Genomic DNA, 25,481 nt, shown 5'->3' on the forward strand with positions numbered 1-25,481 from the left:
CTCCCTGCATGAAGCCTGCTTCTCCCTCTGCCTGTGTCTCTGCCTCTCTCTGTGTGTGTCTCTCATGAATGAATAAATAAAATCTTAAAAAAAAAAAAACTGAACAAAAATATCAGGAGAATTTTTATTTCTATTATTTTCATTCCAAACATCTTTTTGATTCTCTTCCTGTTAACCCTGTGATCAAAAAAATGTCACAAGGGAACCTCACTTGGTAAGTGATAGGACCATAAAGGTAAAGTCAAGGGGTCTAGGCAAGGGCTTTAGGATTGAATATAAACCTAAGTATATAAACAAATGATATGGCTGAAAGCCTTAAAAAATAGAGAAAGTAGTTTTTGGGGGAAGTGAATTCTAAAAGTTGATGCAGGATCAATGTCCAACTCTCCCTCCACCTCTCCAGTAAGTAGGCACTGAGTATGCCAGAGGGCAGACAAATACTGTCATGAGATATGAGAAAGTTTAAAATGAGATAATGGGGGCACAGGTTTCCACTTGCTATCAAATGGAGTTTAGGTGGCTTTTTTGGTTTCTTTTTTTTTTTTAAAGATTTATTTATTTATTTATTTATTCAGAGAGAGCGAAAGAGAGGCAGAGACACAGGCAGAGAGAGAAGCAGGCTGCACGCAGGAAGCCCAACGTGGGACTCGATCCCGGGTCCCCAGGATCACACCCTGGGCTGCAGGCGGCGCTAAGCCGCTGCGCCACCGGGGCTGCCCGCTTTTTTGGTTTCTACTTCATCAAATCAGCTGACTGCAAGCCACAGGCAATTTATTTTAAGAATCTAGATGATGGGACACCTGGGTGGCTCAGCGGTTGAGCGTCGGCCTTCAGCCCAGGGCGTGATCTTGGAGACTTGGGATCAAATCCCACATGGGGCCTGCTTCTCCTTCTGCCTGTGTCTCTGCCTCTCTCTCTGTCTCTCATGAATAAATAATAAATAAATAAAATCTTTAAAAAATAAAAAATAAAAAAAAAATAAAACAATCTCTAAAATGGCATCGTAGGGGATCCGTGGGTGGTGCAGCGGTTTGGCGCCTGCCTTTGGCCCAGGGCGCGATCCTGGAGACCCGGGATCGAATCCCACATCGGGCTCTTGGTGCATGGAGCCTGCTTCTCCCTCTGCCTATGTCTCTGCCTCTCTCTCTCTCTGTGACTATCATAAATAAATTCAAAAAAACAATTAAAAAATTTAAAAAAAATAAAATGGCATCGTAGGGCATCTAAATCCTATTCTGGGTTCCCTAATAACAGTAACAACACTGTCAATGTGCATCTAAATTACTTGCTATGGTCTTCTGGTGCACCTTTCCCCCAGTCAGAACACTAAAACCATGCCCTTAAAGAGGAAGTGGCAGGATTTCAGCAGCACCCTGTCGACACTGAAATAGAGGCAGCACATCCAGCTCAAGCTGCATTAATTATCAAGAGCAAACACTTTTACTTCCATCTACGTTGAGAGAGAAATCACATTTCATCACTTAAGGTATTCACCCAAGCCCCAGAGGAGATGGCAGATGAGAAAGAAAAGTAAAGAAAAGCAGATGGATGGAAGACTCAGAAGGAAAGGAAGGCAGGGACCTGCATGCCATTAACCATTACTTTTCCAGTCTTCTTTACGCTCTCATATGTTAGGGTGCTTATGGTAAAAGATGCAGAGAACTCTCTCCAGCTCTTACAGTTCTTCATAAGCAAGAAGACTGAGAAAAGGATAATCATTAACAAGTCATTTTAAATGCTCTGGATAAGAAATGGCTAAGTTGAATTGTAATCATCTTAAATCATAAGAATGTTCAATTTATGTTTACTCTTCCTCTTCCAGACATCTTGCCAATCATGACCACTCTGCCTAAAGATGGAAAGAACCATTTTCTGATTCAGCCATTTTCTGCTAACTCATTATTATAATAATTATTGATCATGTTCACCAAATTATATAAAAAAGAAGGATTTGAAACTGGTCGTATTTCAGGCCATTTGCAAACACTGTAAGTTCAGGCATGGAAGACAATCTCGTGAAAAAATTGTTTCCGAGATTTGAGGGTCCCAAGTTTCTTTATCCTTTGGGTTATTTAAAATGTGCACTCATGCACAGATGCACTTACTCTGTGAGGTCTTACCTTCTGTCATGGCAGTAACACCTGAGGCTGCTGTTTGGCAATAGGAGGACAAGGGCCATTGAAAGGGACCTGGCTGAGCCTATGGGCTAGTGGCAGGTGCTGGCAAGGCACTGACTCTGACTTGGAGAGGAAAGGCAGAGTAGCTTTTGCCAGAAGACTTCCTACACTATATATTGAGGGTGCTAGGAACAAGAGAGATTTATGACTAAAGCAGCCAAAGAATCTCTCACAGCCAAGGCCTTGTGCTCAAAAGTATTTCAAGGTTTAACAAAAAAAAAAAAAGTTTTGAGTGAGCAAGGGGGGGAAACAATCCACTGTGGATTGGGTGTGTAGGTCATAAAGTCTTCCAGCCTGCCTTCCCAACACAGGTGTTTCATGTTTAGATTTATTAATCACAAAGAAAATTCCTAAATCTAGAACTTACATTTTGAAAATTGTGATCATCTTTCCAAGTGATTTCTTGTATTTTGTTTTTAATAACATTAACAGTTCAAGTAACTATTGCCCATAAGGGAGTCCATTTGTCAGACTTTATTTAGAATTTCTCCCAGAATGAACTAGACAAGGAAGCTTATTCCATTCCTTAAACTCAGGAGATTATGAAAGATATTTTCATACATTTCAGCAACATCCCAGCAATAAACTAAGACTATATCAAAAGGGGAAATAAGGGGGGAAGGCAAAAGAATTAAGCCCCAAATGATGCTCAAAGTACCTAAGCTTTGATTCTGAGGCCAGTTTAAATTTTATCTGTGGGCAGCAGTTTGCACACATTTAGAAAAGCACACATTTGTGAGCATGTGGAGGCAGTGTGTTCTGGCATGTTTCCTAATGACTAAGTGATATATTCCATGAACACAGGGACCATGTCTTATGCATCCTGTGCCTCATGAAGAGTAGGTACTCATTAAATGCTCAGTGGATTAATGAATATAAATATAATACAGTTTAGACTGTGAGCAAATGGAATTCCAGATTATTTGTTCATTAAAACCATACGCCAATAAACAAACAAACAAACAAACAAATAAATAAAGCCATATGCCAAAAGTGGCCATGTCTATTGCAAAAGACCTGAAACACTTGGAAAGAGTTAATCACACTGTCCCACACCCTCTAAAGCAATGAGATATTGGGGCCTGGTGAGAAAAGTTCCTGTCAATCTCAAAATTCTCAGCTCAGTGAGCAAGCTGAATATTCATACCAAACCTCTCTTGATGCATAGCCCGATTCTGACTCTTGGGATGATCATGCATTAAATTCACATGAGCTTTTCCCCTTTCCCTTGCCCCAAGAGATTTTTTAATTAGCATGCCTTCTCTAAGTCAGTCCTTAGTTACCGAGGAATGTAACATCTTTAGCTGACTTTCTCGAGCCTAGAGGTTCACAAACTAGTGTGCTTCAGAGTCACCTTGTGAAAACAGATTGCTGGGCCCCACCCTCAGAGTTTCTGATTCCCTGAGTTTGGAGTGGGAAGTAGTAATGTGCATTCTGAGAAGTTTGCAGGTGAGGCTCATGCTGCTGGTTACAGAGTCCCTGCTCCAGTCTCGAGAGCTACAGAGAGTCTGGTCTTCTCTTAAAACACACATGTGAAAAGTAGAACTGAGAATATACTACAGGCTAACTAAAATGGGCCCTCTATTTTTAAAAAGCTTTGCCAACTGTTTTGTTGTTGTTGAGTGAAGGAAATAAAGAATTTTATGGAAGGCACACTGAATAGTGGCTGGACTAATAGCTGAAGTACCTGATATTGCTAATCTGGTGGCAAAGACACCTTACTGTAAAAAAGGGTTACCAATATGTTAGGCCATCAATAAAGCAAGTCCAGGCTGAAAACTAAGACTTCCCTCCAAGTGTAATCAGGAGAAGGAAGCTTTCTGAAAGCCTTGCTCCCATGCCTTTCCATGGGCTCACCTCAGCAAACTGTCAAGTGCAGCCTACATTTTTAACCCAGGAATTGACTTACATTTTCCCCCTATAAAAGAGTGCAATTGAGTTTCTGTGAAAATCCAGGAATTTCAAAACAGGCATCCTACCAGTATTTCCATATAACATAAAGAAAAACTCTTAAATAATTAAAATGGAACATGTGCTCTATGAATAGTTACAAATGTGCTCATGATTGATATGCAAACATAGAGAATAAAATAAAAATTAAAATCTGATGACAAAAAGTTTGGAGATTAAACCTTCGTTATACACATAGGATCAAATGTTTCTTATTGTTTTAACTTTTACCTTAAGCATTTACTTACCTTAAAATATAATGTAAAAATTCTGACTATGTATATACAACTACATTAGGGTTCCTTTCCACATTTTAGATGAAAAATTGCAGAAAATGCAAAAATATACAAAACTATGACTGGCTGTGTACTGCATGAAAAATGGAACATAATCTGACATTTCTTCAACTAAAATGGTGCAAAAATGGTATTGCTTTCAAACTAGCAAATTAAAATAATTTTTGGAATAACAACATGGCCCACTTGTGCAAGTGTAATATCAGCTGCTCAAATACTAAAAGAAACAATAGTCTGACCTCATCAAAAAATTGCTGAGTTTTGCGAAGTATAAATTTTAATTCAGTCAATTCCAGGAAATTTCTCTTCAGAGCTTCCTGATTTGTGTTGATTTCTTTCAGTTCATTTTCAATCTTCTCAAAATTGGCCTATGGGGGGAAAAAAACCGAACTATTAACTCAAACTAAGTTAAATATGCTTGTTCTGAAAGATGAATTCATCCATCCCACAGAATTCTTGCAACAATGATGGTTCAAACATATTTTATATCTACTCAGCAAATATATGATTTTACCAGGGCAACTTTATGAAAATTTTTTGCTTAACCACATCTGTCTTTATTAGCTATAGGTTCTATTACACACCTTGGTTGAATTTCTCAGGGGATCTTTAGTGGGTAAAATATTGAAAGGTCTACTGGTTATTCATTTAGTGTATGAGATTAATAAGTTACTAGATATGTTGACATGAATCCAATAAGGTTTCAATAAGGCAATATTTGGTGGCATGTGATACTGTTCAAGATAGTGCTCTATAAAAAATTTCCAAGAAACTTACAAGCAAGAGACAACATGGACAATGGCAGCAAGAATTCCTCTACTCTCCATCCACATAGGAAAATAATTTCTGCATTTAAGTAGAAAGAAACTTATCTGGCCCCCTCAGAAGAATTGTTTACCTCTAAGTCAATCATGTCCCGGGGGAAGGGCACCTCTGGGTTTTCACCAGTGTCCATAATTGGGATATTAGCTTTCCTTATCTCTTTCTCAACAAATCCTAAAATGACAAAATCAAAACATTCATGTATAAGCATAGGCTTTGAATTGCCAATATTTGAAGAAAAAAAATAAAACCCAAAACTTGGCTAAAAAGAACTGTTTTATAAAGATGTTTTCATATAAAAGCAGAACATGTAAATTCTTTTTCCTCCATGTTCGTCTTCTTTCACTGCATACTTTCTAAATCACAGATACCCCAAAGAGGATTATCATCCCACTACCATCTTTCCCAATTCTCATCTTAAAACTGGAGCTCATCTACTTCAGTTTTCCACCCTGTGTGACTACTACCCCAGAGTATGATAGTTCTGTTTGTAGATATTGTTGTAGGGCAGAGCTACAGAAGAATACAATTCAATAAAATGTTTGACATTTAGCATCCCAGTGAGACAACTCCAGACCAAAAGGGTTTTGTCAAAGTTGAAATTAATCAGATCAGTTTTAACAAAACAAAAACCAAAAAGCATGACACAGAATAAGGCCCCAAAATACCAGAAAAGTGACAACTAGTGACTTTTTTAGGGCAGGGACCAAATTCACCAATCAGCTAACTGAAAGCTGGCATAGTATAGTAGCAAGATCATGGGTTTGGGAGCCAGAGAGAACAACCTGGATTCAAATACTGATTCCAGGGCAGCCCCGGTGGCTCAGCGGTTTAGCTCTGCCTTTGGCCCAGGGTGTGATCCTGGAGACCTGGGATCGAGTCCAACGTCGGGCTCCCTGCATGGAGCCTGATTCTCCCTCTGCCTGTGTCTCTGCCTCTATCTTTCTCTGTGTCTTTCAATAGATAAATAAAATCTTAAAAAAAAAAAAAATACTGATTCCAGCATAATGCTTATGTTCTTGGGGCAAGTCACTTAATCTCTCTGATCTTTGGTTTCCTCATTTATTTATTTATAAAGTAATCTCTATACTCAATGTAGAGCTCGAACTCATGATCCCAATTAACAATTAACAATTGGTTAACTCCAAGATCAAGAGTCAGATGCTCTCCCAACTGAGCCAGCCAGGCACCCCAGCTTCCTTATTTATTAATTGAGGTAACATCCACCTGAAGGAATATTGTGAGGAATGAATAAAATAAAGTATATGAACACCCCAACACTCAATAGGATGCTAATAAATGTTTCTTCTCTCATAAAAAGGTCACATTAAAATGTGGCTATGTTGACATCTCAAATAGATGGTGGGGCATCTGGATGGCCCCATCTAATTTAAAACAAATGGCTCATTATAGGAACATCATACAGGACCACAATGCACATACGAAGCTTTCGATCCATTTCTTCACATCTTCTAACTTCATTCACAAATTTCCGCTGGAAAACATTCACATCTGGATTTAACTGCAAAATGAGAACACAATACCAAATATTTAAATACTGAATCTATTTCCTGTTTCACAAGCAACACTCTGTAAAAGTGAAAGCCTAATATTTTTCTGCCAGTGTATGATACAAGACTAATAAAAATGCCCTACTGACCTACAAAACCTGTTTCAGGGCCAATCACACCAACTGAAGATAAAAACCCCTCCCTCTCTGTAACACCATATTATTGGAATGAGGAGGCAAGTTAGATAAAACACTATGGTACAAAATGGTCTTCTCAGACCAAAGTCTCAGTGAGCACTCCTCAACAAAAATTTGAGGAAAAGATGTAATAGAAGCTCTGCCAGGTATTCCTTCTCTTCCTCCCTGTTAGAAGAGACAGAAGGCAAACCTGTCTTATTCTTCTGTCTAAGGGTCTTTACTTCCAAGGGGGCAGGCTGGTTTATTCATTCATACATCACAAGTAATTTTCTTTTCTTTTCTTTTTTTTCTTAAAGATTTTTATTGGGATGCCTGGATGGCTCAACGGTTGAGCATCTGCCTTTGGCTCAGGGCGTGATCCTGGGGTCCCAGGATCAAGTCCCACATTGGGCTCCACTCAGGGAGCCTGCTTCTCCCTCTGCCTATGTCTCTGCCTCCCTCAGTGTCTCTCATGAATAAATAAATAAACTCTTTAAAAAAAAAGATTTTATTTATTCATGAGAGACACACACACACACACAGAGGCAAAGACATACACAGAGGGAGAAGCAGGCCTCCCTCAGTGTCTCTCATGAATAAATAAATAAACTCTTTTTTAAAAAAAAGATTTTATTTATTCATGAGAGACACACACACACACAGAAGCAAAGACATACACAGAGGGAGAAGCAGGCTCCCTGTGGGGAGCCCGATGTGGGACTCCATCCCCGGACTCCAGGATCACACCCCCAGCCAAAGAGAGACACTCAACTGTTAAGTCATCCAGGTGTCCCCACAAGTAATTTTCAAAGCAATGTGACAGATATTCTGGAAATTACAAACAAGACTAAAACAAGTTCCTACTTACAAAGAAGCCTACAATCTAATGAAGAAAAAAGATGAACACAACCAATAAGATACCATGTGACAGATTTCATAGAAGTAACACAAATAAGAGGTGCCTGGGTGGCTCAATTGGTTAACCATCTCTTGATTTTGGCTCAGATCGTTATCTCACGGTAATGGGATTCAGCCCCATGTTGGGCTCTGTGCTTAGTGTAGAGTCTGCTTAAGATTCTCTCACCCCAGGATGCCTGGGTGGCTCAGCAGTTGAGCACCTGCCTTGGGCTCAGGTCGTGATCCCAGGTCCTGGGGTCGAGTCCCGCATCGGGCTCCTCATGGGGAGCCTGCTTCTCTTTCTGCCTATGTTTTTGCCTCTCTGTGTCTCTCATGAATAAATAAATAAAATATTTAAAAAAAAAAAAAGATTCTCTCACCTCTCTCTTTGCCCCCTCACCATGCATGCATACACTCTCTCTCAAACAAACCAATAAAATTAAATTTAGAAAGGAGCTAAAAAGTAATACAAATAAAGAACTATAGCTACTCATTCAACATTTATGGAGCACCAAATATGTGCCAGAGACTGTATTAGGCACTGGCCTAAATACAAAAGGGTATGTCTGAGCTTTGAGGAGCTATCAGACCCATGGATGAGACAGACACAAATAAATACAATTTGTTGTGATAAATGCTATTTTAAAAAAGTAAATATTGTTGTCAGTTTCTTATGCAATTTAACATATACCTACCTACATCATGACTAAGCATTCTAGTACTAGGTATTTGTTTGAGAAATAGAAACATGTCTACAGAGACTTATACAAGAATGTTTACAGCAGCTTTATTCACAATAGCCCCAAACTGGCAATGTTCCAAATATCCAACAACAGAACAGATAAAGACATTGTGGTGTATTCATACAATGGAATAAATACTACTCCATAATATAAAAAGAATCAACGATAGATACACATAAAAATAAATACATCTCAACATGAGCTTAAATTAAATAAGTCAAACATAAGGTTTTGCAATGTATGATTCCATTCACATAAAGTTCAAAAACAGGCAAAACTAGATGATGGTAGAAAACAAAACAGTGGAGAATGACCAGAAGTAGGCACAAGATATCTTTCTGGGCTGATGGAAATATTCTATATCTTGCCTGGGGTGGTGGGTGCAAAGGTATAAACATTTACCAAATCATCAAATTGTACTCTTAAGGTCTCTGCATTTCGGTGAATATAAATTTTACATCCATTAAAAAAAAAAAAGTGGGAAGAAAAAAAGGAAGGAAGAATGGAAGGAAGGAGAAAAAACAAATGGAAGAACAAAAGAAAGGAATGAACATACACAGGAGTAACTATGAGAAAAAATGAGCAAGTATAAAAAATGTACAAAGGAAACACCTGAGCTAGACTCTGTGGGATGAGGCAAAGTTCACCAACCAAAAATAGGCAGAATGAAGCAAAAAGACCATGACAAGCGACTCAGAGACATAAATAATTCGCACAATCAGAAGGGGGAAAAATAGTTCCCTAGGCAGAATGGAATCAATCTGATTTTTTAAAAACACTTTTTAAAGATTTACTTTTTTGAAGAATAATACTATGTATGAAGAATAAATTGTAAGAGGGGATGACTAATGATGGAGAAACTAGTAAGTACATTATTGGTATTATATTAATTTAGAGAGAACTTAAGGCAAAAAGCATTATAAGTGATTATGAAAATCACTACAGTTTCCAGGAAAATACAACAATCCTAAACTTCCACGTCTCTAATAAAATGTTTGTTTCTTTCACCAAGAAGGCAGTATATTGACCCTCTACTTGAAATTTCCACTTCAATAAACATGACAGTGAAGTGAAAGTAGCCACAAGACTCCTAATAACTTTACTGGTTTCATTATCTGGAGGCAAAGTTCAATTTCAGCCAGTTTCAGGTAAGGCGTTTCAAAATATCTGGGCAAGGCATCCTCAAAAATATTTCCAAAAGAATAGCAGAACCACAAGGAGACACTGACAAATCTATGAAGGGGAAATTTTTATTTATTTTTTTAAAGATTTTATTTATTTGACAGAAAGAAAGAGAGTGCACAAGCACAGACCAGTAGGCAGAGTGGCTGGCAGAGGAAGAGAAGCAGGCTCCCTGCTGAGCAGAGACAAGGAGGGGGGAGGTGAGGTGAGGGGGCATGGTGTTCAATCCCAGGATCCTGGGATCATGAACTGAGCCAAAGGCAGAAGCTTAACTGACTAAACCACACAGGTGCCCCATGTAGTAGGAAATTTTAAATATACTTTTAAATTATTAATATATCAAGTCTACCAAATATAAGGACAGAGAATATGTGAACAACCTAATAAGCTTAATCTAATATACATATATATACACATATATAGACACATACAGACAGAGGCAAAGCATCCAAGAGTTCTCTATTTATGAGTTAATTATGAAAGCTGACTACAAAATAGGTCACACAGCAAATCTCATTAAAGAATGGGTACTATACAATGTTCTATGATAATGCAATTAAGTTAGAAATCAATATCAAGGGATCCCTGGGGGCTCAGTGGTTTGGCGCCTGCCTTTGGCCCAGGGTGTGATCCTGGAGTCCTGGGATGGAGTCCCACGCCGGGCTCCCTGCGTGGAGCCTGCTTCTCCCTCTGCCTCTATCTCTGTCTCTCTCTGTGTGTGTCTCTCATGAATGAATAAATAAAATCTTTAAAAAAAAAAAAAAAAAAAGAAAGAAAAAAAGAAATCAGTATCAAGGGGTGCCTTGGTGCCTCAGTCAGTTAAGCATCCAACTCCTGGTTTGTTTGTTTTTAAATTTTATTTATTTATTCATGAGAGACACACACAGAGAAGTAGAGACTCTCTCAAATAAATATTTTTTAAAAATAAATCAATACAAAAAATACAACCTAGGGGTGTCTGGGTGGCCCAGTCTTGACTGCCCAACTCTTGATTTTGGCTCAGGTTGTGATCTTGGGGTTGTGGGATCGAGCCCTGAGTTGGGCTCCATGTTCAGTGTGAAGTAGGCTTGGGATTCTCTCTCTCCCTCTGCCCCCACCCCTGCTCATATGTGCAAACCCTCTCACTCTCTTTCTCTGAAATAAATAAAATCTTAAAAAAAAAAAAAAAAAAAAAAAACGAAACAAACTCTCCCTCTGCCCCTACTCCCCTGGCTCTGTGCATGCATGCTCTCTCTCTAAATAAATAAATTAAAAAAAAAAAAAAAAAAACGAACACCTAAATGACATACTTGGAAATTCTAAAATAGTCCTAAATATCTCATGGTTCAAAAGAAGAAATCATAACAAAATTCTTAGTGGTGCCTGGCTCAGTCAGTAAGCATCCAACTCTTGGTTTCAGCTCAGCTCATGATCTCGAGGTTGCAAGATCAAGCTCGTGGGCGCTCAATGCAGAATCTGCTTCAGATTATTTCTGCCTCTCCCTTACCCTCTGCTCCTCACCCTGCTTGCGTTCTCATGAAATAAAATAAAATAAAGTAAAGTAAAATAAAATAAAATAAATCTTTTTTTTTAAATTTTACTTTAAAGAGAATAGGGAGCCTTGGTGGCTCACTTGGTTAAGCCTCTACCTTTAGCTCAGGTCATGATCCAGAGTTCTAGGATTGAGCCCAGCATTGGGCTCCCTGCTCAGTGGGAGTCTGATTCTCCCTCTCCCTCTGCCTCCAACCTGCTCATGCCCCCCCCTTAAAAAAATAAAAAATCTTGAAAAAAAAAAAAGATAATTAAAGAAATTATTAAAATATTTAGAATGTGGGATCCCTGGGTGGCGCAGCGCTTTGGCACCTGCCTTTGGCCCAGGGCGCGATCCTGGAGACCCGGGATCGAATCCCACATCGGGCTCCCGGTGCATGGAGCCTGCTTCTCCCTCTGCCTATATCTCTGCCTCTCTCTCTCTCTGTGACTATCATAAATAAATAAAAATTTTAAAAAAATTTAAAAATATTTAGAATGTAATGATAATGAAAATGTAAAGATCAGAGACTGTGCAACTCGGTCTTGAGGTTGTGAGTTCAAGCCCGTGTTTGGCATGGAGTCTACTTAAAATAAAAATATTTTATTGTTTAGATTTTATTTGAGAAAGAGACAGACAGAACATGCATACAAGTAGGGGGAAAGGGAGAAGTGGATTCCCCACTGATTAGGGAACCCAATGTGGGGCTTGATCCCAGGAGACTGGGATCATGACCTGAGCCAAAAGCACACGCTTAATTGACTAAGACACCTAGGCTCTCCTAAAATTTTATTTTTTAATGTCAAGATCAAACTCTGTGGGATGCAGCTAAAGTACTATTTAAGGGAAGCCTGGGTGGCTCAGCGGTTGGGCACCTGCCTTCAGCCCAGGGTGTGATCCTGGAACCCAGGATCAAGTCCCACGTCAGGCTCCCTGCATGGAGCCTGCTTCTTCTGCCTATGCCTCTGCCGCGCTCTCTCTCTGTATTTCTCACGAATAAATAAATCAAAATCTTTAAAAATTAATAATAATAAAAAAATAAATCCTTCTTTAAAAAAAATAAAGTACTATATAAAAGGAAATTTAGGGGCAGCCCGGGTGGCTCAGTGGTTTAGCACCACCTTCGGACCAGGGCGTGATCTTGGAGACCCAGGATCAAGTCCCATGTCGGGCTTCCTGCATGGAGTCTGCTTCTCCCTCTGCTTGTGTCTCTGCCTCTCTCTTTCTCTCTCTCTCATGAATAAATAAAATCTTTAAAAAAATAAAATAAAAGGAAATTTAGGGCCACCTGGATGGCACAGTCAATTAAATATTGAACTGTTGGTTTCAGCTCAGGTTGTGTGATTGAGTCCTGCGTTGGGCTCGAAGTACAGCATGGAGTCTGTTTAAAATTCTTTCTTGGGCAGCCCGGGTGGCTCAGCGGTTTAGCACCACCTTCAGCCCAGGGCGTGATCCTGGAGTCCTGGGATCAAATCCCACATCAGGCTCCCTGCGTGGAGCCTGCTTCTCCCTCTGCCTATGTCTCTGCCTCTCACTCTGTTTCTCTCATGAATAAATAAATAAAATCTGGGAATCCCTGGGTGGCTCAGCGGTTTAGCACCTGCCTTTGGCGCAGGGCATGATCCTGGAGTCCTGGGATCAAGTCCCACATTGGGCTCCTGGCATGGAGCCTGCTTCTCCCTCCTCCTGTGTCTCTGCCTCTCTTTCTCTATGTCTATCATAAATAAATAAATAAATCTTAAAAAAAGATAAATAAATAAATACATAAATTTATAAAATCTTTAAAAAAAGAAACTCTTTCTCCCTGCCCTCTCTAAAATAAATACATAAATCTTACAAAAAAAAAAAAAAAAAGGAAATGTATAGCCTTAAATGCATGTACTAGAATAAACTAAAAACAAATGTGCCAAGTGTTCAAGAAGTAAGAACAAGGTGACAGGAAAACAACAGAAAACAACAAAGAGCAGAAATGAATGAAAGTTCCAGAGGAGATCCACCAAACCAAAAGCTATTTTTGGTTTTGTTATATTTTTTACTTTTTAATATATTTTTAGATTTTTATTATTTTCTTAAAAGCTGGTTATTTGGGCAGCCTGGGTGGCTCAGCGGTTTAGCGCTGCCTTCAGCCCAGGGTGTGATCCTGGAGACCCAGGATCGAGTCCCATGTCAGGCTCCCTGCATGGAATGGAGCCTGCTTCTCCCTCTGCCTATGTCTCTACCTCTCTCTCATGAATAAATAAATAAAATCATTTAAAAATAAATAAATAAATAAAATATATCCATCTAAAAATATCAGGCCTATCGGCGCCTCACTGGCTCAGTCCGTGGAATATGTACTCTTGATCTCAGGGCTGTGAGCTCAAGCCCCACACTGGGGTTATTTTAAAAATAAGACTATCAAGCCTACAACGTTTAAAGATAGTTTCTACTAATCTTTCAAAGACTAGAAAAGCCCAAATCTTTGAAAAATTGTTCAAAAGTGGAAAAATGAAGGAACACTCTTCAATTAGTAAGATTGGTCAGTATAAACTTGATACCAGATAATAGTAGTTTCAGAAAGGACACTAAAAGCCAATATCAAAATTAATTAATTAATTTAATTAAAATAAAAATAAAAGCCAATATCACTTATTGATATAGCAGTTTCCCCTTATTCATGGTTTTAGTTACTGCAGTCAACTGTGGTCCGGAAGCAAGTGATCCTCCTTTGGTCAGAAAGTCAAAGTAGACTAATGCTATGTCACCAAGCCTACATCATCCACCTCATTCTTCTCCTTACAAAGGCATTTTATCCTCTCATATCCTCCCAAGTAGTACAGTATAATATGACATTGAGAGATTGACCACATTCACATACTTTCATTAAAGTGTAGGACTATAATTGTTCTATGTTATTATTGTTTGTTAATCTCTTACTGTGCCTACTTTATAAATTAAACTTTATCATAGGTATGTATGTATAGCAAAATACAATATGCATATTTGGGTTTAGTACTATCTGTGGGTTCAAGCACCCACAGTGGTATGTATATACTTGGAATGTATCCTCCAGGGATAAAAAAAGGGACTACTATATAAGTGAAAAAAATCCTAATATAATATTAGGAAACCATCCTCCAAATTCTTTCAAAATACAACTAATGACCAAGTTGGGTTACCCAGGCTTGCAAGGATGATTTTAGAATTAAAAAAAAAAAAATTTATACAAATGGACAATAAGCATATGAAAAGATGCTCCACATAACTGGCCATTTGAAATGCAAATCAAAACCACTATGAGGGATGCCTGGGTGGCTCAGCAGTTGAACCCTCTACCTTTGGCTCTGGGCGTGATACCGGAGTCCTGGGATGAAGTCCCCACATCAGGCTCCCCTCGGGAAGCCTGTTTTCCTCTGCCTATGTCTCTCTCTCTATTTCTCATGAATAAATAAATAAATATCTTTTTTTTTTTTTTATGATAGTCACAGAGAAAGAGAGAGAGAGGCAGAGACACAGGCAGAGGGAGAAGCAGGCTCCATGCACCGGGAGCCCGATGTGGGATTCGATCCCGGGTCTCCAGGATCGTGCCCTGGGCCAAAGGCAGGCGCTAAGCCGCTGCGCCACCCAGGGATCCCATAAATAAATAATCTTAAAAAGAAAAACCAGGGCAGCCTGGGTGTCTCAGCGGTTTAGTGCCGCCTTTGGCCCAGGGCCTGATCCTGGAGACCCGGGATCGAGTCCCACGTCAGGCTCCTTGCATGGCACCTGCTTCTCCCTCTGCCTGTGTCTCTGCTTCTCTCTCTCCTCTCTGTGTATTCTCAGAAATAAATAAAATCTTAAAAAAAAAAAAAAAAACCACTATGAGATACAACTTCATAGCCATTAGGACAGCTATAATAAAATTTTTAAATGGAAAATAGCCATTATCGGTGAGGTGGAAAAAAATTGGAACCCTTGTATATTGCTGGTGTGTGGCTGCTGTGAAAAGTAGTCTTGGGCAGCACCGGTGGCCCAGTGGTATAGTGCTGCCTTTAGCTCGGGGTGTGAGCCTGGAGACCTGGGATCCAGTCCTGCATCAGGCTCCCTGCATGGAGCCTGCTTCTCCCTCTGCCTGTGTCTCTGTCTGCCTCTCTCTCGCTCTCTCTCTCTCTGTCATGAATAAATAAATAAAATATTTAAAAAAAGAAAAAGTAGTCTGGAGGTTCCTCAAAAAATTAAACACAGAATTACCATATGACCCAGCAATTCCACCCTTAGGTATAAGCACTCAAACAAATACTTGTACACAAATGCTTAGAGCAGCATTACTGACAAGAGTCAAAAAGTAGAAACAACCCAAATATGCTTATCAACTGATGAATGAATAAACAAATGGCAGTATATACATACCACAGAATATCACTCAGCCATAAAAAGGAATGAAGTCTTAATACAAGCTACAACGTTGATGAACCCTGAAAACAATATAGTAGGCCAAAGAATCAAGACACAAAAGGCAACATATCATATGATTCCAATCATGTTTAATGTCCAAAATAGGGAAATCCGTAGAGATAGAGATTAAGTAGTTGGTCAGGGTGGTGGAGGGAGTCATGAGGAGTGATTGCTAATGGGTACAAGGCTTCTTTTGAGGATAATGAAATGTTTTGGAATTAGTGGTGACAGCTGCATAACTGTGAATACACTAAAAACCAATGAATTGTACACTGTAAAATGGTGACTTTTTTTGGCCTATCTCAATTTAAAAGAACATAGGCAGGGATGCCTGGGTGGCTCAGTGGTTGAGCATCTGCCTTTGGCTCAGGTCATGATCCCAGAGTCCTGGGATTGAGTCCCACATCAGGCTCCCCACAGGGAGCATGATTCTCCCACTGACTGTGTCTCTGCCCCTCTCTCTGTGCCTCTTAAATAATGAATAAAATCTTAAAATAAAATAAAAAAACATAAGCAGAGGAGTCAGACAGTCTGGGGGTACAGATCTGTGTGTCCTGGATAGCTATTTTCATCTATGTCATAGGTTCCTAGTCTGGAAAATGAGAATGATAAATTCCACTATTTAAAAGTAGGTTCTAGGGGATCCCTGGGTGGCACAGCGGTTTGGCGCCTGCCTTTGGCCCAGGGCGCGATCCTGGAGATCCGGGATCGAGTTCCACGTCGGGCTCCCGGTGCATGGAGCCTGCTTCTGCCTCTGCCTGTGTCTCTGCCTCTCTCTCTCTCTCTCTCTCTCTGTGTGTGGGACTATCATAAATAAATAAAAAATTTAAAAAAATTTAAAAATAAAAGTAGGTTCTACTTCTCAGGGATGCTGGGAGAAATGCCTCCGATAATAATGTAAAATACTCAACATGCGGGATCCCTGGGTGGCGCAGCGGTTTGGTGCCTGACTTTGACCCAGGGCGCGATCCTGGAGACCCGGGATCGAATCCCACGTTGGGCTCCCAGTGCATGGAGCCTGCTTCTCCCTATGCCTGTGTCTCTGCCTCTCTCTCTCTGTGTGACTATCATAAATAAAATAAAAAAAATTAAAAAATTAAAAAAAAAATACTCAACATGCATTGATCAAAAGAATGCAAACTGTCATTGTGATTTTAAGTGTTAAACAATAAGGGGCTGAACAGTAGAGAAGTATGTCAAAGAGAAGCCTGGATAAGGAGACAGGTGAGTCACAGAAGATTTTGAACAAGTTGAGTGAGGAAAATGTCTTATTCAATTGTCTCTCTAAAACCCAGAGTGGTATCTTTTGCCGAGAAGATAGATAACAACTCTGCCTTATACCTGAAACTGACACTCATTTTAATACACTTTTTTTTAATACACTCATTTTAATACAATTTCACAATTGCATAATTTCACAGGAAAAATAGATACAAGATACAACATGGACGAACCTTGAAAACATGCCAGATGAAAGAAGCCAGTCAGAAAAGACTACATAGTATATGATTCTATTGACATGAAATGTTCAGAATAGGCAAATCCATAGAAACTGAAAGTAGATTAGTGGCTGTCAGGGAGTGTGATGGGAAGAGGGGGATTGGGAGGAAATAGGCAGTGACTGTTAATGGTATAGAGTCTCTTGTCTTGGGTAATAAAAATTCTAAAGCTGACTGTGGTGATAACCTCAATAAATGAAGAAAAGGCAACCCATAAAATTCCATAATCATTTATGGCAATAAAATCAGAAATTGAAAGGAATCTATAATTTAATAGAATTTTCCAAGAATTTAAGAGTAAATGTTCTATTTACATTGTGAAATATTGGGGCACCTGGCTGGCTCAGTCGCAAGAGCACGTGACTCTTGATCTTGGGGTCACTGAGTTCAAGCCCCCACTGGGTGTAGAGATTACTTAAATAAATAAACTTAAAATTAATAAAAATTAATTTGTGAATTAAAAAAGATTCTCCTTAAAGTCAGGAGCATAGACAAGAATGCCATGTAACAGATAATACCCTACTTCCTTATTAACAAAAATCTCAATTTGTTCAAGGCAGTTACTGCTCAGTTGAAAAACCACTTTTCCCAGACTCCCTTGCAGCTAGACTATGTCATAATTCTGGTTAACACAGGGGATCCCTGGGTGACTCAGCAGTTTGGCACCTGCCTTCGGCCCAGGGCACGATCCTGGAGTCCCAGGACTGAGTCCCACATGGGGGTCCCTGCATGGAGCCTGCTTCTCCCTCTGCCTGTGTGTGTCTCTGCCTCTCTTTCTGTGTTTCTCATGAATAAATAAATAAAATCTTTATTTATTATTTTTTTAAGATTTTATTTATTTATTTATAGAGACACAGAGAGAGAATGAGAGGCAGAGACACAGGCAGAGGGAGAAGCAGGCTCCATGCAGAGAGCCTGACATGGGACTCGATCCAGGGTCTCCAGGATCACGCCCCGGGCTGCAGGCGGCGCCAAACTGCTGTGCCACCGCCAAACCGCTGTGCCACCGGGGCTGCCCTAAAATCTTAAAAAAAAAAGCAAAACAAAAAACTGGTTAACATAAATTAGGAAAGTCTCCTGAGGATTTCTGAGGATTTTTTTGTTGTTGTTTTTTCTCCTGATAAAACCATTTCTCCATCTTCCCTCCACTTTCTTCTTCTTGCCTAGAATATGGATGTAACACCTGGAACTGTGGTGGTCATCTACAAGTACAAAAGCCAAATGCTCAAAGGCAAAAAAGAGATACAGAATGATCTTACTAGAACACTGATGATAACGTGAAGCTCAGCTTCATGTTCCATGAGAAAAGTACACCCCTATCACTTGGGTTTTCAGTTACATACAGCTGAACACAATCCCAACCAGTATTAGTTTGCTGTTACTCTTCTTCAACACGTTAGTAATGGTCCTTATGTATTTGGAAAAATAAAATAATAAAATAAAATAAAATAAAATAAAATAAAATAAAATAAAATAAAATAAAATGATTTGAAAGGAGAAAATAGTTTACTCTCCAATGGTGCAATAAAAAAGATTTTATCAAATATAGCAAAATGTTAACAACTGATGAATCCACACCAGAGTATTCAGCCTTGAAATTTTCAAAATAAAAATTAAGGGCAAAAAATACCAACAAGCAAAAAAGAACAATAACTTTTACATGACAACATATACCATAAACAAAGGAAAAAGACAAGCCAAATTGTCAGTAAAGGATTAGAAAAAGATTAGCTTCCAGTAGATAAGAAGAACTTTTACATATTCTACAAGTCAATAAGCCAGACAAGCAATCCAATGAAAAACAAGCAGATGGTATGGACAACACATTCATGGGAAATGAAACCCCTTATGTCCAATAAACAGATAAAAAGAGGGACACCTGGGTGGCTCAGTGGTTTAGCACCTGCCTTCGGCCCAGGGTGCGATCCTAGAGTCCCAGGATCGAGTCCCCCATCGGGCTCCCTGCATGGAGCCTGCTTCTCCCTCTGCCTATGTCTCTGCCTCTCTGTGTCTCTCGTGAATAAATAAATAAAATCTTAAAAAAAAAAAAAACAGATAAAAGATACCCAGTGTACTAACCAAGAAAATGCAAATTAAAACAAAAAATATAGCATCTCACACCCATCATATTGGCAAATTTCTTTAAGCTATATTGACACAGTTATAAAACAACAGGAACTTTCAACCAACAATCGTAAATTTGAACAGGTATGACACTGTCAAGTAGGCTTTAACACACGTCACAGTTAAAGAGGCCCACCATACTCAGCAATGCCATACTTATAATCCCTGACACAGCAGCAAGTCTTTGAGATCAATACTCTACACAGTAACACTAGAACATCATTTGCCTTTTTCATCCTCTCTCTCTCATGAGTGTTCAGTGAAGTTTACCAGAGGCTCATGGTATACATTGCAGCCAGATGACTACAGAAGCAGATAGGAGAATCCAGCTATCTTTTATTAATTCAGACATTAAAAAGATTTTCAAAAATGTAAACACAATGCCATTCCTCTATTTTTGTTTTCTGTTTCAGAAAATATAGTTATTTTTCATAAAAAGGTTATTTATGTGGGACACATAGGTGGCTCAGTAATTGAGCATCTGCCTTTGACTCAGGGTGTGATCCCAGAGGGATTGAGTTCTGCATCAGGCTTCCTAAATGAAGCCTGCTTCTCCCTCTGCCTGTGTCTCTGCCTCTCTCTGTGTGTCTCTCATGAATAAATAAATGACATCTTAAAAAAAAAAAAGTTATTTATGATATAACACATACCAGGTTTATTTTTGTGATTTTTAAGTAAATAAGCATTTTAAGCATATCTCAGTTTTAATTTCCAATACAATAAATATTGATAGCTATAACTCACATAAAAACTTTGGGGTCCTCAATCATGTTTTTGGAGTGTAAAGAGGCCCTTAGACCAAAACGTTTGAGAACCACTGCTCTGGAGAAACTATCCTGCATGTATACCAAGAGACATACAAGAATCTTGCTTGCAACACTGTAATAACAAAGAACTGTTCATCATAAGGAAAACATGATAGACTGTGTATATAATAACTATAAAGCCATTTAAAGAAATGAACTAGTACTACCTGTACCCCATGGTCAAATCTCATAAATAATGAATTTAAAAAGCACAGTGTTGGGCAGCCCGGGTAGCTCAGTGGTTTAGCGCCGCCTTCAGCCCTGGGCGTGATCCTGGAGACCCGGGATCCAGTCCCACTTCAGGCTCCCTGCATGTGCCTGCTTCTTCCTCTGCCTGTGTCTGTGTGTGTGTGTGTGTGTGTGTCTCATGAATAAATAAATTCTAAAAAATAAATAAATAAAATAAAAAACAAAAAGCACTGTTGAAGGATATATACAATATACCATGCATATAGTTTTAAAACATGCAAAATAGGGGCACCTGGGTGGCTCAGTGGTTGAGGGTCTGCCTTTGGCTCAGGCTGTGTCCCGTGGTCCTGGGATCAAGTCCTGATTCAGACTCCCCGCAGGGAGTCTGTGTATATGTTTCTGCCTCTCTGTCTGTATCTCTTATTAATAAATAAATAATCTTTTAAAAATTTTTAAAAAATAAATAAAACATGCAAAATTATACTAGTATATATGACTACTTAGTGATATATACATACACAGAAAATTTTTTTTAAAAACCACATGGGAGGGATCCCTGGGTGGCGCAGCGGTTTGGCGCCTGCCTTTGGCCCAGGGCGCGATCCTGGAGACCCAGGATCGAATCCCACGTCAGGCTCCCGGTGCATGGAGCCTGCTTCTCCCTCTGCCTATGTCTCTGCCTCTCTCTCTCTCTCTCTCTCTGTATGACTATCATAAAAAAAAAAAAAAAAAAAAAAAAAAAAAAAACACCTGGGAGGGGCACTTGGGTGGCTCAGTTGGCTAAGGGTCTGTCTCCAGCTCAAGTTATGACCCCAGAGTCTTGGGATGGAGTCCCACATCAGACTCCCTGCTCAGCAGGGAGTCTGCTTCTCCCTTTCTCTCTGCCCCTCCCCCACTGCTTGTGCGCGCATGCATGCTCTCTCTCTCTCTCTCCCCTTCGTTCTCACTCTCCCAAATAAAATTTTTAAAAACAAAAACAAAAATATATGGAATGATAAAAGCAAAAACTGGGCTCATGGTTTGCTTAGTCAATAGAGCATGCAACTCTTGGTCTCTGGCTGAGTTCATGCTGGGCATGGAGCTTACATTAAAAAAAAAAAAAAAGCAAAAATCAATGCAGAGGTTACCTCTAGGGAGGTGGGGAGAGAAATAGCATGGAGGAAGGATACACAGAAGCCTTCAATTGTATGTGGAATGTTAGTAGAAACACAGGTATTCATTATGTTTTTCCCTATAATTTTCCCTATGATTGCAATACATCGTAAGTAAAAATGAAGAATGCTGAATAGACACAGTGGGTGTTAGGAGGGGGAAGATACCATAGACCAAATGAAGGATTGCAAATTAAGGGTGACTTAGGTTTGATTTAGGTCTCAAGTCTAGAAAACTGGAAGAATATCGATGCATTAGCTCAAATTTTAGGAAATCAGAATGAAGAAATAGTTTAGGAAAAGGTGTAAGTGGTAGGATTTAGACATGCTACCAGGAGAAGCAGAGATGATAGAATTCTTAGCTGTAAATTTAGAGATGACATTTGGGAGCTGTCAGGGCCAGAGATACAGATTTGGGACTCACTAAATAAAAGTGGAAGATTTGAGAATAGAAGAGATCATCAAAAAAAGGTGAATAAGGAAGATGAGGGTATGGAGAAACTCATCCAGAGAGAGCAGAGAGAGCTTGGGAAACAGACACAGAGGGCCACAGTGGAGAAGATAAAAGAGAGGCTAGGGAAAGACAGCAGTGAGACCCCACAAGGTCAGAGAAGGAATCAGTCAGGAAGAACATTAGAAAACAGAAGGTATAAAAAGGTTCAAAGAGAATTAGAAATGTACTATGTCACCAGATTATAATTTCAGCATGCCAATTTCAGGAAGCCTATATTGATGAATTCCACCCCTTTCTGACCACTCCTCATTCATTCCAACAGAAGTTGATTCAGTATCTTAGTATATGCTTACTTATACATCTGTAACAGGACACATCAAATTTTGTAATAAATACTTCCTACTGTATGGAAGAGCTATGACATTTTTTAAAAATAACTTGCTATGGTATTAAAGAGGCCAAAAGCAAAGTGTAAGCCTTGAACAGGTTAGAGTGGTGTCCTCTACTTGCATCTCAGGCAATCACCTTGAGACTGCTTAGGATTATTCTCAAAGGGGGAGTTAGTAAAATCGTGGAAAGATTGGCACAAAACATTCTTACCTCTAGAGAGACAATTGAAAATGTACACTCTACCAATATTAAGCCAGTGCTATAATGTTATTTTTGCAAATAAAAAGCAAAACATTCATCACAAGGCAACTGCCCCTAAGAAAAACAGTTCAGCGGTATTCAAGAAGCAGCCCCACAACTACTTACATCACGAAACTGAACCTTTCCCAGTTCCCCTAATTCACTGACGCAACAATAAGCAGCTTCTGACTGTAGAAAAAGCTGAGCCAGTGTCATCTCCTCACTCCGGAAAAGCTCCCCCATGGTGGCGGGAAGTACCAGTCAACAGAGTACCTGGATTTCTCTCCAACCTAAGGCAAAAAGAGAAAACTGCATTACAGGGCTAAGAGCAAACACAACAACAGTAAGGCTCTTTTGTTTTGCATTTCATGTCTACCACCTTATGCAGACAGATCTTTAACATCCTGCTTAGAAGGACTGAGAGGAGAAATTGCAAAAATTGCAAAATCCTCTCCCACAGAGTACCTGATGAAAAGTCACTTCCTTCACAGTCAACATCAGGATTAAATGACAACATTTTAAGGAGTCTCAATACATAAGAATGTATCCACGTTCAAAAACAGGAACTGGGATTCCCAAACAGCTCTTTAAATGCCCTGGACAGGGTATTATGATCTGGTGACGTCCACACTGCACCTTTTTTTGGCTTGTGTTAGGAAACAAACAGAAGAAACCTACATTACCCTTTCATAAAGGATGTCTCTGTTGAGACTAGTTTTTTAACCTCTACTGCCCATTCTAACTGCTGGAGTCCCAGCACTATCCTAGAGCTATGGCTACTTTAAAGGGCTTAACCTTCTAACTCCTCAGAAAACACCATTTTCTCCCAAAGGAATCTAAACACATCAGCATTATCTCAGGAAGGGAGGTGGGGGGCAGGGGCACCTGGCTGGTTCAGTTAGCACAGCATGTGACTCTTGATCTCAGGGTCATGAGTTCAAGCCCCACCTTGGGTGTGGAGCCTACTAGTTTAAAAAAAAAAAAAAAAGCCTGCAAATTAAGTTCAATTTCAAGTCCAGCATGACAGGAATACATTGATAATGACAAAGCAGTTTTATCAAACCACAAAGAACAAGCTTGCCACCCCCGTAGCTTTCTATTTTTTTATCCCCATCTTCAAGATTAATTACATTCTTCCATCTGTTAAAGCTTCTCATGCATGAGCCAATAAAGGTTTCCTTTTAGGGCTGTCTTACCCTTGGCCAGTATGAAAGACAATGGCGCTATCAGTGGTCCTGAAACTGCAATTATTTATTCTCAATCAGCTATTGTGAGGCACAGGCTGTACCCTATCTAAACTCAGCAAACCGTACAGTATTTTTAGTATCATGAGGGCAACCATAATGATACGTGAAACTGGCATCAAAGGAAGAGTTACTGCTCTGCAAGGCGGGAAGACATTTTGAGAAATCTGAATGACAATACCTTTGGGCATTTGATGTTCAAGGCAGCAAAACAACACACTCAGACATAAGCAACAATTTCTCAAGAGATTATGTAGCCTGCCTTTAAAATGGTCTATACCTGAGTCACCCAAAACAGCTGTTACAAACCCTCCCACATCCTCCCCAAAACAAGGAGAGATTCCACAACCTCTGAAGCAGGTAAAATCATGCCTGATCAGCAGAGTTCAGGGGCTGCCAATAATGACAGCCTCAGAGTTGCCTCCCTCCTTCTGGTCTTTAATGATTACAAGTCTCCCTAGAACATATCTCTCCCGCTGGAGCCAAAGAGAAAACTAAACAGACCAAAGCGATTCGGGGGTGAGGATGTCACAAAACAAAATACGAAGAAACAGTAATTCATTCCGCACAACGTAAGTATAAATAAAGCGGCGGGCGCCCAGCCTCACAATTGTTATCCAGTCCTCGCCTCCTACGAGGTATTCAAATTCACCTGCTTCATTTCCTGTCTACCCAGTGAGAAAGCAGGAATTCCCTTGAGCCCAGGCACACCTACCTTCAGAAGTGATTAAAGGTGGGGGAGGGACCATTGAATTGGAAGCCCCTTTAAGAAGCCCCCCAAATTCTTCTGCCTACCCAGTAACCTTCTGTTCCTCCGCCTCCGCCTTAAATGGGGGAAGGGTTCAGGGCCTCCAAAGAGGAATGAACCTCCGATTCCTCTGCCCTCAGGCGGGGTGCCCGAAGAGGGGTGAACCCCTCATTTCCTCTCAGAGACCTAAGGTCCCTGCTTAATTCCTTTTGACAAGCGAGGAGACTGTTAGGAGCATTTCCCGTGCCCTTCCGACGCCGCTCGCTGCCGCGCTGTACCTACATCCCCCGCTCACCTTCAGCCGGGGGCCGGGCCGCAGCCAAAGCAGCCGCCCCAGACCAAGCCCGCAGCTTCAGCGGCTCGGGACAGCGGCGCTCGACGCGCGTGCGTCCGCAAAGCCCTGCCCCCGCGCAGCCGCCGGCCCCGCCCCCACGATGACCTCATTGCAGTCAGCCAATGGGGAGAGGCCTGGGTCGGCTGCCGCAGTGCAGAGTCGCGGGGGCGCAGGCAAGACCCTGAGAGCTGACGCCATCTTGTTCCTGCGCCTGTGACTCCGGGCCCCGCGGGACTGGGCTGCCTGTGGGGGCTGCTGGTGCGGCTGCTTTGCGGCCTCCGCCGCTGCGCCCTTCAGAATCCTTTCTCCCTAACACTTAGCCCTCGAGGCTAGGCTGCCTGCTTGCTTTCTTTTCAAATGCAAAAAAAAAAAAAAAAACACAACTTTTCTTGAGGAAAGGAACATGAAGGAAGGGGAGACATGAAACGACCTGAGAGCTGGAGGGCGGCTTATTAAAAGTGCTTACAAAAAAAAAAAAAAAAAAAAAAGCGCTTACAGTCCAGTCTCCTCTGCGTTACACACGCACCCTTTTTCGTTATTTTACAGAAGAGAACATTGAAGCCCCTGAATGAGCAGCGAACGCCTTGCTAAGATCCATAGTAGAGCCTTGAACAAGTGGCTCGTT

The 25,481-nt window shown here is 40.3% G+C and overlaps 1 protein-coding gene across 15 annotated transcripts in view; it reads right to left on the reverse strand.

Annotated features, from left to right (window-relative positions):
* The window catches only part of ATP6V0A1 (ATPase H+ transporting V0 subunit a1), a 64,508-nt gene extending 39,556 nt beyond the window's left edge, over nucleotides 1-24,952 (reverse strand). For 13 of the 15 annotated variants that reach the window (XM_049114691.1, XM_025440775.3, XM_049114690.1 and 10 more), the window contains exons 1-5: nucleotides 24,818-24,952; nucleotides 22,657-22,820; nucleotides 6,689-6,767; nucleotides 5,322-5,419; nucleotides 4,663-4,791 (exon numbers count right to left, since the gene is read on the reverse strand). In XM_049114691.1, coding sequence (XP_048970648.1) covers nucleotides 4,663-4,791; nucleotides 5,322-5,419; nucleotides 6,689-6,767; nucleotides 22,657-22,773 — 423 coding nt within the window. In that variant the 5' untranslated portion in view covers nucleotides 22,774-22,820; nucleotides 24,818-24,952. Of the gene's footprint in view, nucleotides 1-4,662; nucleotides 4,792-5,321; nucleotides 5,420-6,669; nucleotides 6,768-22,656; nucleotides 22,821-24,489 lie in introns of those variants that run through there. The other 2 variants (XM_025440767.3, XM_025440777.3) reach the window with 2 other exon arrangements.
* Between the last annotated feature and the right edge of the window lie 529 nt (nucleotides 24,953-25,481).

This window comes from Canis lupus, chromosome 9 (genome assembly GCF_003254725.2).
Source record: "Canis lupus dingo isolate Sandy chromosome 9, ASM325472v2, whole genome shotgun sequence".
In the NCBI taxonomy this organism is placed as follows: Eukaryota; Metazoa; Chordata; class Mammalia; order Carnivora; family Canidae; genus Canis; species Canis lupus.